A 22,216-nucleotide genomic window follows, 5' to 3' on the forward strand; every position below is an offset into this window, starting at 1 on the left:
AATTTGTCCGTACCTTGTGGCAGAACCACCTTCTCTAGTGTCTTCTTAATCACTGTTAGGAACAGGGGTTCTCCAAAGGGTGTGAGGCCCTACTACACCTCCAGATTCTATAAGAACAAAGCAAGCACATTCATCCATGCAGATTGTGCACTTCCTTAGTCACTTTGCACACAGACAAAAATGTGAATGGTGCCTGTTGAGTTGTGCGGTGCCCAATATGCACAACTGTATACCATGACCGTCTAATAAATGATAGTCCTTACCCGGAGCTTCCATCCAACAGTGTCAAGCCCAATAATCTCATAGTTCCTTTACTACTAAAACAGACGCTCAGCACCCCTCCAGATTCTTTCTATCGCTAGTTTAGGCACTTAATAAAAACTGCAGCCAGAGTACCAGCAAGTGAGGCTTCTTTTCCCATAATTTAGTAAAGGAATCCAGTCAGGATTTTAACCGACCCAGCCTTTTGCACCACACCTGATCATTTGCAGTGAGGGGTATATAACACCAATGCTAAAGATTAAAAAAAAAAAAAAAAAAAAAAAAAAAAAGGAACAAGGAACTTTACATTCTGTACTGCCACTGAGTAGTTATGCATAACAACCAAAAACTGGCTGGGGGTTGGAGAATATATCATAATTTTTAGTGGAATCTGCCACAAAATGGGGATTATGTCACAATTACTTTACAGCTACACTTAGTTTGTTAATTTCAAACCATCACTATGAAACAGATCGGGCCTGATCTATGGGTAGCAGTCATACTCACATTGTCGATTCATACTTAGGGTTACCGCCTTATCCAGATTCGCCCACGACTTCCCTGGTTTTAGCTCTGAAAGTTCTGTGTCCCCAGAAATTCGTTGGTCCTGGGCAAACTGGTCACCTGGCACTACAAAGGAAGGTTCTAGAAAAATGAAAAACAATCACAGCATAGTACTAAGTAGCAAACTTTGATCCTTCACTGATATTTGGCTCTCAGTCCAAATTGTCATGTCGCAAACATTCAGGCACCGGTTCTGGAACAAAATGAGTAAAACCAATCAAGTATTGCATTTTAAAAAGGTTTCCTTGACTTCCAAAAGGTAAGGGTCATTGTTAAATACCTAATTCTGTACACAGTTCATCAAATCCAATATCTGTTCAAAATATTTGCCATTCTTGCAAGTGAATAATTTTTAGGAACAACGTTCGAGCGAGTTAACTTTGTAATCACTTTATTAGTATTACTTGGCAAAGGGAAGCTATGGAAAAATGGGAGAGGTTTTTTTGGGTAGAGAAAAATAAACACTCCAGTCTTGTCATGTCGCTGTCTGCTCAAGGGTAACTTGAGAATAGAACATCTTACAGTTTGGGAAGCTTGGGAGTAATTATGAGTTTATTTGGGTCTTTCTAAATTCAGTTTGACAGACTTCTGGGTACAGGTTTTATTTTTTGCAATTTCAAAATGAAAAGACACGTCTAAGAAAGAGTGGAGTGGAGTATTTCCATGGAATTGTAAAAACCGAAGAAAAAAATAGATCCTGCTATTCATTCGTTTGTATGTGACTCTACAATGATCTGGGGAGGGTTCCACCAAACTTTAAAACTTTTTTGTTCTTTTGTGGTTTTTTTGGTGTGTGTTGTCGTTGATTTAATTTTTCCCCTTTCATTTTGGTTACAACGTGAAGAAATGAAGTCAGTGGCTAGCTGTCCAATGTTTTTGAATCAATATGTGCAATGTTCCAATTTTGAAGGCCAATATTGCTCACCTTGGAAACTACGTCCAAATCTGTTGTTGAGGGTTGCCACAATTTATTACACCAAGTGGCCTCTCATTGAGACACCTGATTCCTGTCCAGTCTGTGTTAGAGGAACAGTAACAATCAGTACCTCCGTTCTCATGTGGGGTGGAGGGAGGGGGGATTTTAAGCTTTGCTCTTTGGTCAATGATTACTTGATATATCACTTGAAATGAGTCTCATTTTAATGTCTGTTTCTCAACTAATAACTGTTAATCACATCATACATCCCCAAAGCTGGATGTTTTTGAGAACTGTTCTATTTTTGCTATCACCCTAACAGCCTTCAACAGTTAGTGGGGTCTTGGTAACTGTTGGTTTGGGAGGGAGGGTTGATTTTGGTTTTTGTTTTATTTTGTATCATTTACGTTTTCTTGTTCAATCTTTGCTCAAACCCAAGAACTTTAGCTGCTAGGTTAGAACTCCTGTCTGCTTTCCTGAGCCTTGTTGCTAGTCTTTATGTTATTCTGGTTTGTTCCTTCTTACCCTGCTAACTTCTAGCTGGACTGAAGGGTAAGTGTTCCCCTATAGCTAGCACAGCTCAGATAATCAGACTAGATTATCTGACACCTGCAATGTGCTTCCTCCCTATCCTCTTAAATCTCCCTCATGTCTAGACTTTGTAGTAAAACTTTTCATGTTATTTTCCTGACCTTAGGTTTGAAATGTAAGCTTCCATACCGAAACTAGGATGCATGTGATGTGTGCATAATTGCCTCCTCTCCTTGGCTTTCATATTGGCATCAAATGATCCTCTGAGTAAAGCCAACCATTAACATCTCCTGATTTTTTTCATTCCAAGAATATTAATTAGCATCACAACAAAATGGCAAATAATGCCTTTGCTTCACGGAATTTACAGCTACCTGACTGCTTAATGCCTGAAAACAGATCATTTTGCACTCTGATAATGTGGTGTTTCTCCTCTCCCATTCCAAAGATTAGAAAGGTCAGCGGTACCTGTGGGGCGGTAGCCATGGATACCGTAACAAATAGAAAGGTGGGGTAGGAGACCCAAAAAGGTTAGCTGAACAAGATTTCAAGAAAGTGCAGAAGACAATTGATAAAGTAAATGCATTATTTGAACACTAAAGAGGTCGTTGTACTTGACTTGAGGGTGTGATCCAAGTAAGACCCAAAAGAGGATTAATTTTGAAAGGAGAGCTCTAATACATGGAACTGCCACACACAAAAACAGGAAATTAAGGACGTGATTGAGTCCATATAGTTGATTCACAAAAGCTTCTGAATCACAAATCCCACCCCCCCCCCAGAGGGTTTGGACCTCTGGTCTCGAATGCCTCTCCGCCAGCCACCCCACCCCCAAGAACAAGGATAGCAATAACTGTTTTGACATCATTTGTATTTGTATTAATTTCTCTTAATATACACCTGTAAGAGAAAAAGAAACTTTAAAACTTGCAAAAACCTTTCTCTTCGCTGAGTTACTGATGAAAGAGAATCTACAATTCTTTTATTCACAGAAGGTAAAACTGTCCAACCGATGTGTTGAGGGAAGACTTGACCTTAGAAGGAAATAGATAAATCAGTCAAGAGAGCAGGCAAATATGTACTTGAGTATTCTGAATGCTGATTTAGAAACCGTAGGTCATATCATTTCTCCTGCCCATTTAATAACAGTACTTTCTTCTAATTCTTTCTGTTTCTTTAATTTGCTTTCTTTACCCCTCTCTTTCTTTTTTTCTTTTGTTTTGCATAAATGTACCCCTGGCTAGCAGACAGATTTTTTTTTTCACCACTCCAAGCAGATACTTAATTTAACTTTACTTTACTTTACTTTGAATGTCTGATGAGGCATTTTAAAAGCTTACCGTAGAATGTGAATATAGCGGGAATTTAGGATTTTGCTCTAGTTTTTCTTTTAAAGAATGAAAGAAAGGATGGATGAATAGATGATTGAATGAATTCTGTTCTGAGCGAATTTACATATATTTGCACAACAACGCATTGCTATCCTAGTAGATTTCCAAATAGTCGTTTGCCTTTATTCCTTTCTATAGTTTTATCACTGAGAGTTTTGCTGTATCTTCTTATATTGTCAACTTGCAGTTGCTACGTTGCAGGAATGCAATATTAAAGAATTAACTCAATGCCAAATTAATTCGCATGACCCCAAACCACACTGTAAATCACTTTCCTTCTCATTGCAAAAGTAAATGACTTTTTAAAAAAGAATAGACTCCCTCAATTAGGTCAAAAATTTTCCCAACACCATGATAGTATCTACATAGTGCATGTTAAATGAAGGTTCATTTCTTTAAGTGTTTCAGGCACATTTAAAATGTATTATTCATTAATCAGCTGAGCACACTTATGTCATACAGTGATTTACAGTAAGATACATTATTAATTAGCCAACCACAGAAAGTTTATTTTTGCTCATGTCACAGGGAACATAAAGACGTCATCAAGCACTCTGTAAATTCACTGAAAATGTAATAACTACAGCAGGGGAAATTACAGATCATTTATTTATTCATTTTGAGATCATTGACAAAATCTCTACTATGCTTTTTACTCAAAGCAACTGTCTTATAAAGAATAATAAAAATTACCTTGAAATAAACATCACATGTTTATCCCCTTAAGTATACTGCCATAGTAGTTTTAAAGTCACGATTTTCGCAAAGTGCAATGTGGGCCTTCATAGCTCCTGAGAAGCCATGCTCTCTTGGCCATGCAAGTTAGCTTGACTGAGTCAAGGGGACCATGAAGGAATTAAGTTGTTTCTCAAGGGCAGCAGGCATGGGAAGAACAATCTTTTGCTTGCTATGTAGAGCTCAGTCAGGGCACAACATCCCCTCGTTACTTGATCATGCCAAGAAAAACTCTTCTAGAAAAATCTGTAAACAGCCAGCTGCCATCAATCATTGTCATTTCTCTATTTCATGTCTTCTGATGAGGTTGACTACTGTCATTGTTCGTTATTGTCCAAACCATACATTCACTCTTGTACTGTCAAGCAGATATGACAAGCACACATTTTCCATATAAGAAAGATACAAAGTCACCTTTTAATTTGCAGTTGGGGTTCACAATGACTTTAGAGTCACATTAGCTATTCTCTTGCCTCTAGCATCCATCAGGAGTAACAACAGCTATAACTGTGCTCGAAATTTCAGCGTTAAAGCAGCTACCTTTAGCTTATTATAAAAGGAATTCATTAGAGAAAGGAGCCTCTCTCAGACAATTTATTAACAATACAATAATTATTTTCAACGGCAGACTTTTTTTTCTCCTAGCATATGAAATGTTCCAAAATGTAATATTACAAAATAAAAAGAGAGATGACCTTTTGTCTTCATTCCCTTGGCTGTTAGAATAATAGGAAAATCTCAATAAAATGAAGGTTTGAAAGCTGCATTAGTCCAAGAAAATTACCTTTATTCGGTAGACATTATTGCAAACTTGTCTAAAAAATGGTATGTCTGAAACAAGATCACATACATATGCTTGTTATTAAGCCAAGAGATCATGAATAATATATGTTTTCCATTGTAAGGAAGAAAAAGGAAACAGATATCAAACATGAAATAAACCCAGGCATCATGATCAAAGAACAACATCGCCAGTAGGGTCACCAATTAGTGACGTCACTTGGATTTTAATGAAGTAGATTAAATGAGAGTATAAAATCCACATAATCATATCACTTTAGGAACCAGAATTTTCCCAACATTCCTTAAATGCCAAACCAAATTGTTTCTGAGCAAACTTGGGGTAAAGTTTTGATTAGTTTCCACTTGAAAGTGTACTTGCCTTCCAGAAGTCTTTGTGTCCATCAGCCTGCTTTTGTGTCATGGATGCCATTAATAGTGCTTGAAGTTTCTTAATGTAGCTCAGGTATATCAACTTTATTCGCCAAAGATTAGTCTGAAGTCATCTCTAGGCCCATGCTATACAGGACTTCAAAATCTTTATGCAGTTAAACCCCAGGAGGAACACAAGTAGCATTGTTTGGAAGATGTGTTGAATTATGCCCTACCTGCAGAGCCTATAAAATTACACGGCCAGTTTTTAGGACGTTTGGAGCCCTTGCAGACCAAGGAAAACTTAGGAACCATTCAACCAAGTCTGGAAAAGGCAAAGGTTGAAGTCCGTTCTTAAAATGCAGCCAATCCTTGATTTCTTAAAAAACAAAAACCAAAAAACAAAAAACCCACGTATTAATGAAAAAGAGCATTGGTATGTATCTCCCAAAGCACGGGATAATCCAAACATCATTGGAGATTTCAGCTGCCACTTTAGCCTCCTGATTCTGTTTTGCTTACCCTATGTTTGAATTCATTTTCATTCTCCTGACACAAGGCAAACATTGGCAAAGGAAGCGATCCCAAGGTGTTCTGAATTCAGAAAGTAACTTTCTCATATTTTGCTCCGGGCTGTTTTCCCCTTGCTAACGGCAGCATTGGAGTTTTCTTTTTGCTTTAATCAACCAGTTCCAATTGTTTGTACAGGGGAAAATGGAGTTGCAAGGAGCATCTATTTTGTAATGTTCAGCACTGTAGGAGAACAGACTGGGGCAGTGCAAGAATGACTATATGGTGTTGCTTGGGAAGCACCCACAAGTTCTTTGAAACAGAATTTGGAACAGCTGGACCACTGCAGTGTTTTATTTTAAAATAGACAACATATGTAATGCATATGGTCCTAGACATGTATGGAGACACAGGCAGACAATCTGAATGGTATCCAAAGACACCTGCACCTATAATTCTGTTTCCTTCTATAAGATTTTTTTTCCCCCGAACAGCACATGTTCCCACTTTTGGATTTGCAAGATGCCATCTGAATCCCCATGTGTGTGACTCCTTAATAAAGTCAATGGGAAGTTTCCTGGGATGAAAGTGTCAGAATAAGTCAGTTAATAAACACCTCCTCAGGACCTGCCTCCTCTGAGAGCTGGCGGGGGAAAGAACAGATCAGAAACTTGCCCTCAAGGAACATATTATCTAGCAAGGGATTCAACTTGTATGTGGGTGTTCTGACCACAGGAAAATTGGAACGTAAACCAGCAAAAACGCAGAGATAGGACGTGCGAATTCGTTGTGCAGGGGCAGAGGAGAAGTACAATGCAGAAAGACTGGGAAGGCTCCCAGCTTCCTAGAAGCAATATGGTTTAAGAAACAACCTGTAACTAACATTAGCCATAAATACAGAGACATCCTTGGCTCGCTGAAAACTTTGAACAAGCTGGCTTCAGGAGCACTAAGAAATTTGCCCACTCATAACTAAGGTTTATTGAGCACTTACTGTGTGCCAGCTGCCCAGGTACTTCTCAGCAGAACCTCTCAGCAACCTTCCCCCCATAGACTCAAACACTATTCTCCGTTTATATACGAGGAGGACACTCAGAAACACTAATCAGTCTGCGTCACTGTCACATCCCTAGTAATGGCAGGGCTAGCCTCAAATTCAGTCTTTGTGACCCCTTAAGCCCACCCACTTAACCACCTGTTACCCTAGCTCAAATAAACTGTTTGCACTGAATTTAGTATATCACCATTTCGTTAAATCAAGAAATAGAAAATATTTGTTGAAGGAGTGACTTTATTTCTTTTGATGAAATAAATTCATTATTTTAACACCTATGTCTCGAGTGCCTGCTGTGTACCAGATACTGAGAGATGCTTGTTCTAGGTGCTGGGAATATAGCAGAGAACAAAAGTACCCAATCCCTGCTGGGACAGAGCTGAAAAATCAGACCCCTTCCCCTGACACCTTAAAATAGTGTTCCTGCTCCCCTCCCCACCCCACTCCTCTTTTTCTGAAGAAAATAAGCTCAGCGAGACTCTCAAAGATTTCATGGTAGACAGTCCCCCTTTCAAGCGCTGTTGAGTGGTTGGAACCAACAACTCAAGAGGCTAAATCTGGGTACATGATGATTTTGAGTAAGCAAAATCCAGAGGCTGTTCGTTTTACCTGCTGGAAGCTCCCATTGTGTTAGGCTCTATCTTATACATGTAGACGGTGTGCAAAGAGCGCACCGTGACCTCAGCAAGGGCAGTGAAAATCCGGCTCATTTTACACCCAAGGAAACTGAGTCTCAGAGATCAACAAGCTGGGATCCCTCAGCTCTTTAAAAATAGAGCTCGAACTAGAGTCCAGACCTCCTAAAGGAGTCCCAGGCTCATCTCCATGTGGACCGAGAGAGAGAGAGAGAGAGAGAGAGAGAGAGAGAGGAAAGAAAGGAAGAAGGGAAAAGGGATTTTTATGTTGACAGAGTGGCTTTCTGAGAAGGAAAACAGGCTGATTTTAAGCATATTTTTCTGTAAGCCTCCTTTAAAACATAAGTGAAGGCAAAATTGGTCTTTAGATGTACTCTAAGCCAGGACTTAGCCCGGTGAAGCTGTATTGTGATGTATCGGGGAGGCGGGGAGTGGGATACGGATCCAGGTCTCCACGGAGGAGCCAAGTTGCCTTTTCAGATGCATTTCCTGAGTGGGCAGGCGGCAAGGTGAAATAGTTCATTGCAAAGTTTTCAAGAGGCTCAACAAATAAAGAAGAAGAGACTTGAGACCTGTGTCCTACATTTAACAGCTACGAAAGAGCCCCCTTCTCTCCGAGCTCAATGACCGGTTCCGCCATCCTAATGGAAGAGCAGTAAAATAGCCGAGCCAAACTGGCAAAGTAAGGCCCCGGGCCGATTTGTCAGCTTGCAGCCTCTTCTGAGAAATCCGAGAGCAAGAAGCTGGTGCTAGCCAAAATGCCTCATCTCTCTGTTAAAATTGGGAGGCACGAGATGGGTGAGGCTTTTTATAAAGGATGAGCAATTAGTGCGCTCCGCTGTTATTTTTCCTCGACTAAAGTGACCTGGGACTGACCCGAAGGGGGTGGGAGGGCATCATCTGTCCTGAGGGATGGAAAGGTGGCACCTGGGTTACAGGTTTGCCCTCCTGCAGGGGTGGGGGTGGGGGGGGGCGGAGATTTAAAGTTGGAGCAGGTTTAAGACGCTTGTCTCGGGCCAGAGGAATCTCACGCAGACATAGTCTAGAAGCAGCTAGCTTTTTCCCCAGCATCAACTTCGGGCCACCTGTCTTAGTAGCCATCCTGAGTCAAAAGGAGAAATACAGCTTGGAGCCCAAACAACCAACAAAAGAATCCTCATAGATAAAGCACCCGACTTCACACTGAAAGCACTTTCTTGAAGACAAATCCGAGGCAATTAACACAGCAAAGAGAATTCTTTCAGATTCTCTAATATAATTCTCACGCGGGTGATATTCCTTCCAAAAGCTTGTGTTTTATCATCTTAATGGAGCAACTTGGCTATTAAAATACACATTCTTCAACTTGCCTTCTGGAAGCCATTGCTTCTGTGTGTCTAGGGCATAAGCAACACATCCCGTTCAAACACTGACCACTTGCTGCTTCTATGAAAAATGACTAGAGATTTTGAAAATCTAACAGGAAGAGGGCAAGCATCTGATATACCGTGGATTTAGGTCTGAATGATACACCAAATCTATAATGCGATGAGAAATATTCAGCTTAAAGCCAGCCTGCTACCAAAATTCAAGTTTTCAGTCATACCCCAAGCATAGAAGGGGGGCAGGGGGCGGGAAGCTGCCTGCGATAAAGGGCCATGTATGAAAATCTATCCAAACACCCTCTCAATCAGAAATTGATTTTCCTCCTGTCCAGACAGCATTGCTGGTCCCAGGCAGGTCCCCCCTCTTCCTTCCGGTAGAATATTGCATACCAGGGGATGAATAAACTCTTGCTTAATTTGATATACGATGCTTCTTCTTTGCAGTGAGCATAGCAGGAGAGTGAGTGAACATGAGGTGGAGTGAGCTGATTCCTTTAATGTGTAGGCTCTTCATTCCTACCTCTCCGGGATTTACTTGTTCTCACTTGAGTTGAATTCTGAGTACTTTTGCCGATTGAGTATAGAGTATTTTAGTTACACATATTGAGATTAATTAGTTAGCCCTTAGGAGGTTTTGCTTGCAGCCTTCACCCTGTAAGAAAAAGTGTGAATACATTGAGACTATTAATTCACAATAAATGGCAGATCATAGCCCTTGCTGAGTAAATCTGTTTGTCTCTTTCATAAGCTTTGCTAATTGTAAGCACACTATAAGACAATGACCTTGGCTATCACAAACTAAATTCCCACTTAACTTATTCTCCAGGTTTCAATGAAAATCTTTTGTTATTATTATTTTCTTTTAGTTTTGGAGGGCGGGGACCCAAATCTTTTGTGAAACCAAATTGGCAATGGGGATTTGGAAGGGGAGGATACAAATATTGTCACTTGGCTGAAAATCAGCATAACCCTTTTTCCAGATAATCCCAATAATTGTAGAGAAATTGCTCTAGATATAACCACTGGAATGGCAGAATCTATTAAAAACCTAAAAAAGCTAACTAGGCTTTTATAAGCAAAGATCCGATCTGCTTTCAGTGTTTGGTGAATTGCAGGCGAAGTTACGGTCGTGTGCTTAGTTTTTAAAGAACAACATAAATGCACTGGAGTTGTGATCATTTGATAAACATATTGATGCCAATATATTTTTGCCTAAATGCAATAAACTCACCAGTAAGTGATGCAAGTTGACAATGGGAGGTAAAAAGAATATCTTGCGGATGTTGGTGGGAGGGAAAGGGGAAACAGCTAGCATTCATAATGCCTAGTGAATTCCTGTATATTTGAAATGTCAAAGAAAATGTGATGTGTTTCTCTAAATTGTGTCTCTCTCTACATGTATAAATGAACAGACGCAGATAGAGCTCAAAAACATGGCATGGATGAATTTATCTCTTCCAACCCCTGTAACTTTGACCACGCTTCCCTCTTTGAGATGGTGCAACGCCTTACTTTGGATCACAGACTTAATGATTCCTATTCTTGCCTGGCAAGTATATTCTTTGGTCTACAGCAGTTTAAACACGATTAACATTTTTTTTTTAATGCGGTATTTCTCTACCTTTATATCGAAAGCTCTTTTCTCTGTTACAGAGCCCCTTTAACAATGGTAAATGTGTTCTTGATTTCCTGGGTTGAGATAGTTTTACTTACCAAAGAAGACAGAGCGGGAGGCAGTTATCAGTAGAGACAGATCCAATTCCCCAGCCTCCCCATCTAAGCTTCCCCCTTTTCAGCTGCTACACGAGAAATATTCCCAAGAGGGTAATCGAGTTTGGCACCTGCTTGTGGAGAACTTGTAAAAATTGCCTTGGTTTCTTAAGACTTTAAGATTCCCCCTCCCTCCCCTTCTCAGATGATAAGACCCTGTGCTTCGGTCTCAGAAATGGAAGTGTTCTTTTTGTTTATTTTTCAAAAATTAAAATGATTTGTAAATAAATGTCACTTCGCTTTTCAGAAGCTAAACTGGTTTGGATTTGTTTGTTTGGACGGCTTCTTGTTAGTCATAGTATTCGAAGCATTTTTCACCCTTTGGGGGAATTTTTTATGGTGCTTTAGACATTTGGAAGTCCAGCTCTCCAGCAAGAGCATCAACATTTCTTGAAATCCTGCTCTGAGCCTAGATTTAAATCATTTAAATTCAAGGGACAACTATTATGTCTTTTTAAAAATTCTGTCTTTATTGGATTCCTGAAGATATATTTTGGGCTTTATACTAATCAAATTCAGAAGCCTAAAAAAGACCCGGTTTATTTCCTTCTATAAACCATAAATTGTTACTTCATTTCTTAAAGGTAAATGATATGAATCCCACTTTATAGATGGGAAAGGTGAGGGGACATAACGAAATGACTTTATAAAGAGGAAAAGCCTCATCCCTGACTCTGCACACTAAGGTTAATGTGTCTGTATATTATAATACTATATAATTTACTAACATTAACGTATTATTGACGATAATATAAATATGATGAAATGTGTTTCTTTCCTATGACACGCTATTTCTTCAATCTATTCTTACTACTTTTTATTTTAAATTCTGTTTTTTTTCCTATAACCAGGAGCCAAACTATTAAAAATAGTAGATAAAATAGTCTTAAAAACAGAAACGGGATTATATGGAATAATTTATTAATCTGCGTCTCATAAAAGATTCATTGATGATCTCGGGTTTAGAATCACTTCATCAGAAGAATCTGAACTTTGCCAAATTGGAAAGGAACACATCACTTTGACTTAAAAAAAAAAAAAAAAAAAAAAAAAAAAGCTTACCTTGCATTGCAAGGCAATTTTTCCCAAATGTGTTTCCTATGATTATGTGATTATTCACATAATTATAAATTGCATTCATGAAAGTTGTAAGAATATGCCGCTGAGCTGAAATCATTCCCTTTTATGTATAATTCCTATTCTCTTGAGGAATTTTTTAAAGTGTTTTATTTTCAAGACTTTTTTCACATCATCATTTTTTAAAACAATTTTCTTTTTCACCAAGAGATTTGTCACTAAGAAGAGTTAGTAGATGCTCTAAAAAATTAAGCCAGAAGTGAAATTTTGAAACTTGCTTCGCATTAATCACATATAGGCTTAAAAATATGCTCCAAAATCCACAACTAATTATGAATAGCATAAAATCGTTTCCCTCTGCATTTGTATACCTGTGTCTATTAATCATTATCCCCAAATTTCAGAACTTAACAGCAATTAAAAGGACCTTATCTCCTGCCTCTATATATTTCATTTTCTCATTATTACAATCTTTTTTTTTTTCAGTTAGTTTTGGAGACCGACCAGCAGGGATACATAAATTTTTCTGTGTCTTCGACTGAGTTCCTAATTGATATTTCTTCAACTCTTTTCAAAGCAGCTATTTTGGCATCTACAAAAGACTTGGTGTCATCTGAGTCGTAGAAAATATATTTTAATCTTTCACAGCAGTGTTGTTTCTAAGATTTAGCATTTGGGGTAGCAGATGGAGTGGCAAAGAAGTTGCCTATAGGGGCAGCCCACTGCCTCGACTACTCTCCCGCCCTCTGCAGTAACTTATAATTTGAAATAGGAAAGATGCCGTCTTTCGTTGGATGCATTGCTAAGCTGCGTGTTGTCAATCGAAGATTCCCCAGATCACCGATACAAGATCAGAGTATTGCAGAGGCCTCCCTCTCTGCACTTCTGTGGCCTACACCCGCCCCCTGTCACTGTCTCTTGCCTCTTCTCTCCCAAGGCGGAGAGCAATATTCGAAAGACTTAGAGAGGACCCTCAAAGTAAAATTAGATTTATATTTCAAAGAATTCTAAATTCCTGGCTTACAACATACCACCTAAGCTGGTTCACAGGTTTCTCCCCACTAACGAAAAGTTCACTTTACGCCACTTTGCTTTTGCGAAAGACCTCCATTAGTACTTGTTTTCAATAACCAAAAGGAATTCAAAGAGGATTTTTCGCTTGTACAAAATGATTATTGCTTCTCTACTTCACACCGTTTTGGCTTCTGAAAGGTTTCATGGGAACGTTCCTTTTTCAGACAGTGAGGGAAACCTGTGGGGTTTTTAAATTTTTATTTATTTATTTTTATTTTTATGTTTGCTTCGGAAAAGTACCAAAACCAAAAGAAGTGATTTGCTTTCAGGCTTGGCTGACGGGTGACCTTGAGTAGATAGTCTCTCAGCCTTCCTGAGCATCTATTTTTTTAAGGGCATCACGGAGGCAGCAATTTTTATGCCATCATGCTTCCCAACTGCTCTGAATCAGAGATTCCATCCAGATTCTCTTTTATAGCAGCGTTTCATCTGGTCATACAGCAAGCAAATAGTAAGAAAACAAATAATTGCCAGGGGAAAAAAATAAAGCAAAATGCTAAGCCAGGGTCCAAGAAGCACCTCGGAGTTTAATTGTATCCTGTCTGGTTCACAACTTGAAAACTTAGTCGCGATGCTCTCTTTGCAAAGTTTGGTCAGTATCTTCATTATAAAATTTTAAAAAGATTTCCTTTCAGAGGGAAAGAATGTATAAAGTCCTAAAATGTATGTCGACCAATCCTAAAATCTTTGGTGCTTCAGAGTAGGAAAAGCAGAAGACGTGAAATAAGCCAGGGCTACTTCTGTTTTATATTATTTGTGAGTCCCTGAACAGCCCTGATTTGTTTCCTCATCTGTGAGATGGAGATACACCTGCCCTGCCTACCTCACAGGATTGCTCTGGGGCTCCAGCAAAAGTTCTTTGTCAAGTATAAAGCACAGTACCAATATAAGACGTCATGTTACTGTTTTCTCGTATCAGTAACCAAGCTCTCACCCTGTCTCCACCCCAACGTTCTTAGAAGGTGTAAGGTTCAGTGTTAGAGCAGCGAGTGCGATTGTGTTTCTGGAATCATGCTGTCTGCTAATCCAGACTCCACCACTTACTAGTTCTGGGATGCTAGGGAAATTCCATGTCTTCCCTTGAGTTTCCCACCCATCCAACAGGGAAAACAGGGCCTACCCCATAGTGCTGTCCCAAGGGTCAAAGGAGCCAGCACACACACAAAGCGGTTAGCACAGTGGCTGGGACTTTAGAAGAAATCAGCAAGTGTTGGCTCTGGAAATTTTTAAACCCCCTTTTCTAGTTACTTCCGACTGTAGCAGCTCTCCAAAAAGCAAAACAAAACAAAACAAAACACAAAACAGCAACACAAAAAAACCTGTATTTAAAAGAAAGTCTCTCCTTTATTTCCCAAACAGGGCTGGTTCAGTCCTGGCCAGGTGTTTGTCCTAGACGAGTATTGCGCCCGAAACGGAGTCCGAGGGTGTCACCGACATCTCTGCTACCTCAGAGACTTGCTTGAACGGGCAGAAAATGGCGCCATGATTGACCCCACCCTCCTTCACTACAGCTTTGCCTTCTGTGCGTCCCATGTTCATGGGAACAGGTAAGCACTTGTCCAGAGGTATTCCTCAAAAAAAAAAAAAAAAAAAAAGATCTTTTTTTAAGGCACTGGCAATGGTGTATGACTTGTCCTGCTTTTAGAATTGTCTCTAACTCTGTATCCATTCCTGTTCCTTCTGTAGTATACACACACACACACACACACACACACACACACACACACACACAAGAACACACGGGTCTTAGTTTCCTCTCCGCTCAAGAAACTTAAAAGAAATGGCAAACAGGACTTCTAAAGTGGTCTCTGAAGGTAGACCAATCTAGGTTCAAATCGTGGCTCCTCCGTTTACTAGCAGACATGCTGGATGGCAACTGAACCCTCCATGCCTCAGTTGTCTCATCTGTAAAACAGGGATGATAGTGTCCTCATGGGGTGTTTAAGAGGATGCATGTGGGCTCAGCACAATGCCTGGAACATGGCAAGAGCCTCATAAATGTTTACCTTTCTTGTTGCTATCATTCGTTCCATAAATATTTAGTGACTATTTACTGAGTGCCAGGCACTCTGGTATATGTTCAGCGTACATGGTGAGCAAAACAAGGCCCCGAACAAGGGCAGGGTTACAGGGAGAGCGAGGCTCTGAAAAAAAGGAGTAATATTCCTTACTAGCATTTGATAAAGGAAGACAGCTCAGACGGCGTGTGAGGACGGCAGGGAGGGTGTCCCTGAGGAAGAGATATTGGGCTGAGAACTGAAGCACATGTAGAAGTTGAGTGCTTCCAGGCAAAAGGAACAGCGTGTACAAATGCCCCGCAGACGGAGAAAGCCAAGCACACTTCAAGAGCTGAAAGCAACTAGGTGAAGCTGGAAGCTAGATACTCATAACACTTACAGTTTAACCATAGAGCTGGGAGGAACTTTAGAGATCACAGTGTAACCCACCCCCTCATTTTATAGGTTTTCTAGACAAGACCAGAACATCAGTTCTCCTAACTCCACACTAAGTACTCTCTTTCTTTAGACGTTGCCCAGCTCCTGGAGGAAAAGATCCATGTTCTGAATAATGCAAAGCGGCAAATAATTTAAGAACATTACCATTTGGCTCTGAAGACATGGAATAAATTTCCACGTTGCCACAGCCAGTTTACTATCCCAATGTATGTAGCCTCACGTTGCTATAAAGACAAGCCTGCGTTCCCTCGAGCACCACCTCAACCGGTAGCCAGGAAAGGCACATCCAGGAAAAACTAGGTGGCTTCTGAACCCCGAAAAAGTTGGTGCTGCATTTATTTTAAATCAGACCATCAGTTATCTTCATCTTCACAAGCTAGAGGACTCTGAAATATCTGTGGGATTTGTTGTGTGCTTTTCCTCTCTCTAGTGCTGGGAGGTTTGATGAGATACAACCTCAACATTTAGAACTAGGTAACAATAGCATTGTAGGTTTGAATCTTTAACAGGCAACGAGGTTTTCATCACCTCCCATTGTTATAAGGTTTGCTAGCCCCACACATGGCCTTTTATTTACATAAAAAATATTTATGAAAACTCTGATACCTGGGGAGTATCTGTGCATAACTCTGCTTTTTATAAATATGTACACTTTGATGACTGTCTGTTACAGCCTCTTGGACTGAGTTCTTTAAAGAGAGAGAGAGAGAAGTTGCATTATATTCTCTGGGTTGTCACACTGTATTCTACATATGTTACTGAATAAGAAAGTGTTATAAAATAATGAAGTGTTTTTGTAAACTCCCTGGTAAACATCATCATGAATTATGATACACATTGTCTGGATTTCATATTGTAAGACTGCCACTTGATTCACAGTTAGGTTTATACATCTTGTCATGGAAACAGTTTTGGATTTCTTATTTTCTTTTCAGTTCCGATTTTCCTTATGCAAGTTTGCATCTTTTTTTTTTTGCTTATTATTTTAGTTTGAATGCATTTGCTCTTGCTGTTTGATGCATCCTTCTTTTTCTTTCTTCTGTTTGTGCATGTATGTGTGCTCTTGATTCTCCTGTGGCTGGCCACACTCTGTGCATGCCCCATGCGACCACCCCCTCTCCAAAGTCAACAAATGCATGCATATCTTAGTGGGCTGCTACCAAATACAGACCCTGAAGGGAGCAAAACTCCCTCCCCATCTGAACCAGAGGCCAAAAAAGATACCAAAAAGGAATCCAAAAAAAGAAAAGATTGCAAAACCCAGGCAAATCCAGGGCCCAAAAGGTAAGAAGTTAACGTGTCTATTGGCTTGTGTTTTGCAATGTCTGTGCCGTTCCCCCTGTCCACGCCATGACTTCCACCTTAGCAGACAACAAGCTTTGTGTGTATCTGAAGTCTCTGTTCCTTTAAGGTTCTTCAAAGGTATACTTTAAAAGAAAATCGTAGGCATGGGCAGAATACCATGTATTAGGACCGAATTTGAGTCAGGTGTTTAGTGACTCTTAGAACATTTTCATATTGAAAAAACTGAGCAATGTGTAAACAGAATCGTGATTCAGATTGCTTTTTTAGTGGCATCTAGTTAAGGACCTGGTACCTTACCAAGTCATTCATAATAAGCAACCCGTGCTTTGTAATTTTGAAATTATGTTTAAGGAGCAAATAGAATGGGTTGTCATAAGACGGGTCTATACATTTATAGTAGCTACATCATTTTTAGCAAACCCTTCTCAGTTCCACATTGATCTTATGAAACAAAGCTATCTTTAGATAATGACTTATAATAACACAAAGCAAAACCTATCACCAAACGAATGGCTCTTAGTAGAATCACTTATAGAATGAGGTCACCTTGAAGCCACTTGCAAGTTCTAAAATTGTATTTATCCTCTTCTGTTTTCTTTGTCCTTTAGGGCTGCTCTCATTGTGAATTGATAAAAATGGCAAATTGGTGGCTTTTTCCCCCTTTAAGCTAGACTTGCAGTTATTTCCAGTGTTATCCTTATGTCCTTCCTCACCTTCCCTATCCTCACCACAAATTAATATTGTCATTTTAAAGTTTTGTTGTTGTGGTTTTGAAACTGATATTCTTACCTGACATTACCAAGAGACACAAAGTTCATAAGCAGGTATGTTTTCCGCTTTCAGTATGAATTTGTTCACTGGAATAATTCTAAGTCCTGAAATATATACAGTTCACCTGTAGGCAGACTAAATGAAAATACCAGCTTCAGTTCCTAGAGAATGTGGCAGGCTGTCAATCAACATGTATCGGTCTGATAGGGAAGGTCAAAGAAAGCCCCGATTCCGTGTGGACACCTGCTTTTCAAAGTTGCAGCATGTAAGGATGGAGGTGAAGTGAAGTTTCTGTTTGTGTTGCCCTAACGAGAGTCCGATTGCAAAGCAATGGTAGCTTGCAGCCAGTGAGAAAGCACACAGAGAATGCTGCGTAGGTACCCCAAGAAGCCTCTCTGGGTGCTGTCCAAGGTGCTGAGTGATCGGCATTGAAACCGAAAGCAAACCGCCACACTTGATTCAGACTGCCCTGTGCCATGAAAACCTATCCAAAACGATCTTGAATGGTACTTTGATGAGCTTATGTGTGTTCCAGGGTCTATGTGTATATTGCAGGTTTTGATGCAGATGAAATCATAGTATCAAATACCAGTCAGGTAGCATTCTGCAGTTTATCCTTTTATACATTCCGTCTCATTCGCTGTAACATCTTCAGGTTATTTTTTACATCCATTTTGTGGAGGATGAAACTGAATGTCTACAAATTTAAGTGGCACACTCAGATATTCTTGAGTCCAAAGCTCTTCCTCTTTGCACTACGTCAGTGTCGTGTGGAGGTTCTAAAGATCTGAGTTTGGAGTCTGTTCTGCATAAATCCAGAATTATCGTATCTTAATTCTGTGCCTCAGTTTTCTCATCTGCAAAATGAGCATGTAGTATCATAGCACCAATAATATCCTGTCAAACTCTAAAATTATCTTCTATAGATTATAATAACAAATTAAATAAGCCACTGTCATATTCCATAAGTAAAGTTTAATTAAATTAAGGATAATTGCTGCCATTTAGTAAGTGCTTGCTCTATGCCAGGGACTGTGTGAAGTGCTGTTTAGATTTATTATCTTATCTTATCCTTATTACATCCCAGGGAAATAGTATTATTTGTTTCATCTAGCAGATGAGTAGCAGATGAGGAGTTTGAGGCTCAGATAAGTTCAGTCACTTACTCTGTTGCAAATAAGTATGTGATCCCAGTTCAAAACACATAGTCTGACTTTGGAGCTTGCATTTGTGTCTGGTGTAAGATGCCAAATTCAGCCATTTGAGAGGAGTTTCAACATTTCCGGGCTGGATGCTATCACAGTCATCTGAATTAACTAAAGAGTTTTCTAATTTTGTCCTAAAGATGTCCAAAATCAATATGGCTTACCTGGTAATTTTGGCCTTGTGAAGGAAGCCAGAGTGTATCTGGAGTTTTCGACCACGTAAGAGCAGAGTCTCCTTTGAGCATTAATGAACAACCTTTTGGTGTGGGGGAACCATTTTCCTAACTTTTTTTTTTAACCAGGATGAGCACTACTTGCATGTGAAGGTTATCTATTCTTTGGCCCAGATTAAGAAGGCAATCATGACTCATGGAAACAAATTGCCCTTTAATTGAATTTAACTGAACAATAGAAGCCATTCCTGTTGTCATTTCACAAGCAGCTTTAGATTAGGTAAAATATAGCTTTTTACATAATCATTAACATTTTACCTATTAATAACTCAGCATACCCAGAGGTAGAGGGAGAGCCCTTTCCTGCTGCAGTTGGAAATCATTAATGGCTACTCATCTGCTGATGACTCAGGTTCTCCCACCTTCTCTGGAAACCTGAGCCACATCTTTGTGAAAAACTATGCCTATGTGAATCTGCAACATCGAATCAAAAGTAGACACATCTGGTCAATCAGGAAGATCACTGCTACTTATAATTCCAGGCACTGGAAGATATGGAACCATCCACGTGTTTGGCATCTTTTAGAATACTGGTTCTTGACTTGATCCTTTATCCCAGGGGACATTTGACAATGTCTGGAGACATTTTAATTGTCACCTAGGGAAGGGGTGGTACTATTATCACCAGTGACTAGAGGCCAGGGATGTTTCTAAATATCTGACAATGCACAGGACAGCCCTCTGTAAACAAAGTCCAAAAAAACCAAACTCCCAGATGATGGGCTTAAATTTCTCCTTTTTACTTGGGTCTTTTGTTTCTTTTACACGAACTTGTCCTGTGTCTAAAGGCATAAGAGTTGCCACCACTGATTTTCACCTTGTGCCGTAGTTCTCACCCTGTAGTGTGCATATAAATCACACAGGGAGCTTGTTAACATGGAGAATACTAGATCCCATCCTGACATAATTTGATTCAGCAAGTCTTAGATGGAGTCAGGCTTCTGTACTTTTAATCATTTCCTCCCCAGGTAATTCTAAGGCATTTGTTCTTCAGATCTCACTTAGTTAAGGCCTTGGTTGTCAAACTTGGCTATACCCTGAAATCACTTGGAGAGCCTAAAAAAGGCCGATGCCATAGTCCCACCCACAGAGGCTCTGATTTAAATAATCTGGGATGTGGCCGAAGTATCATGTTTTAAAAATCTCCCCTAGTGATTCTAATATGTAGCAACGTTTAAGAACTGCTGATTGAGGGAACATTAGTTTGGGCCGGCTCTTTAAAAAAAACAACCCATTTTCTCAAAGAGAGAGGGAAAGAAAAAGAAAATGTGAGTATGTTCAGCTGGTTGCACTTGGCGATCATAAAACCCACAGATGTAAATCTCTATATCTTCTAATTTTTAAATCAGCTCCTAAGGTTGCAGTACTTAATTTTCACCATAATATTTTTAGTATTCTTTCTAGATGACATTTAGATTAGCATCACTTTGGTCACTGTCCCGCAGTGACAAGGCAATCAAACAGCTCCGATGATTGCAAGTTGCGTCAGTGTTCCTTGGATCCCTTTATTATTGGGATTGGAAATTTTTCTCATTTACATTATTATTTAACATTTCTTGAATGCCAGTGCTGCTCTTCACATATGGCCTGTGTAGAAAGTACATTGTATCAGCAATTAACAAATCCATAATGCCAACCGCCCCAATCCAAAGTAAGCTGCATAGATTAATGAGTCTGCAAACAGATGTAAGAGAGCATGAGTTCTAAAAATCTTTGAAAACATGTCCCAGCATTCTTTTGGGAGAGGTATCTGGAGCCACAGTGCTGCCTGTGTGCAGAGACTGTGTGATCCCTTGGGTTAGATCTGAAGTACTGAACAATCGGTTAGCTCATTTTTCTCCTCTGTTGCCCCACCAGTGTCCCTAAGGCAGTGAGTAATTCCATCCATCCAGCTTTCCCAAGCAGAACCATGGGAGTTGTCCTTGCTTCCTCCTTCTCCCTCAGCACCTCACAAGGCTTCGGTTACTATGCCCTATCAATGCCTTTAGGTATCTCTTAAGCCCACCCACTTCTCCTTTTCTTCACTGCCACTACCGAGTTCAAGCGTCTATCTTCTCTCCTGTGGACCACAGCAACACCATGTCCAGTGTTGGTCCCTCACTCCCAAGCCATGTTGCATAATGTTTTCTTTCATTCCTTTTTTGTGAATGCCTACCTGGAAGCAAATCCATAATTTTTGCACATGTAAATGTCTCTCTTTAGCTCCAATCTCACCTTTCTATCCCTTCCTCCCTCTGTCACACATGTACACTCCTTATGATATTATATCTAGTGCTTTTTAACTCTCTGTCCCCAAAGGAGGGAGAGAGGACTGTGTAGCAGGGATAGTTCTGTTTTACCGACCTCTGAATACGGCACTTGAGTAGCAGGAGGCGTGGATGGGGGATGACAGTGGCCCCCACGTTATTGATATAATGTTACACACTTAACACATGACATTCGTGTACTCAGGGATATGTGGCTCGTCGCCCTTCCAGTTTTGAGCAGGTGTTGGCCTTGCATGTAACTGAGTCATGCTCTCTAAATTCTAAAGCAGCAGCTTCACCAAGTGGAAGTACTTGTAAGAGAAGGGGTGGGAGGAAATCCAAACACATTTCAAGTAAAAGTCTGTACCCCAAGGAGGAATTCTTTTTAGATTATTCTAAATTCTAACCCATGTGACTCCATTCCTAAAGGAAAGTTTCCCCGTGAGAAGAGCAGATTTTCCAACTCAGACATAAAATCTTGTAAAATGTGTTGAATTAACTATCCCACCAGAGCAATCTTTCTGTCCCCTGGCAAACCGTCAAGTAACATGAATTTCCCTTCTAAAATTTCAGCATGTGTCCTCATCCTATGTTCGTTGAATTCACTGGAGCAAAAGCATATTTTCAGATGTCACATCCTTTCCAGGGTGGGTGTGATACCAAAACGCCACACATGTTACTGGTCTGACCACTCAGAAGTCTATACATAGGGAGTTGAGGATAGAATCCAAAGCCTAATTGTCTATGTTTGTCTAGAAACAAAGAAACCCATCTCTTCTCTTATTCCTCAAAGAGAAAAATCTATGTGGTACCAATTTTGGAAATTGGTCCCTCTCTGGGGTAAGAAATACATGCTTTCCTCCAAAGCAGATATTTTATATGTATGACTTCTGTAGTCACTTCTTGGGTTCTCCCTTCATTCAGCACCTGGACCATCCCCTTAACTAGTGTCCTTGTATCAATAGC

The 22,216-nt window shown here is 39.9% G+C and overlaps 1 protein-coding gene across 19 annotated transcripts in view; it reads left to right on the forward strand.

The window, feature by feature from the left end:
• CADPS (calcium dependent secretion activator) overlaps window positions 1-22,216 on the forward strand; it is a 479,125-nt gene that overhangs the window by 324,483 nt on the left and 132,426 nt on the right. For 10 of the 19 annotated variants that reach the window (XM_058726308.1, XM_058726310.1, XM_058726311.1 and 7 more), the window contains exons 12-14: window positions 10,526-10,662; window positions 14,394-14,581; window positions 16,616-16,774. In XM_058726308.1, the coding sequence (XP_058582291.1) occupies window positions 10,526-10,662; window positions 14,394-14,581; window positions 16,616-16,774 (484 nt within the window). The remainder of the gene's footprint in view (window positions 1-10,525; window positions 10,663-14,393; window positions 14,582-16,615; window positions 16,775-22,216) is intronic. The other 9 variants (XM_058726318.1, XM_058726317.1, XM_058726309.1 and 6 more) reach the window with 1 other exon arrangement.

This window comes from Neofelis nebulosa, chromosome 4 (assembly GCF_028018385.1).
Source record: "Neofelis nebulosa isolate mNeoNeb1 chromosome 4, mNeoNeb1.pri, whole genome shotgun sequence".
Taxonomy (NCBI): Eukaryota; Metazoa; Chordata; class Mammalia; order Carnivora; family Felidae; genus Neofelis; species Neofelis nebulosa.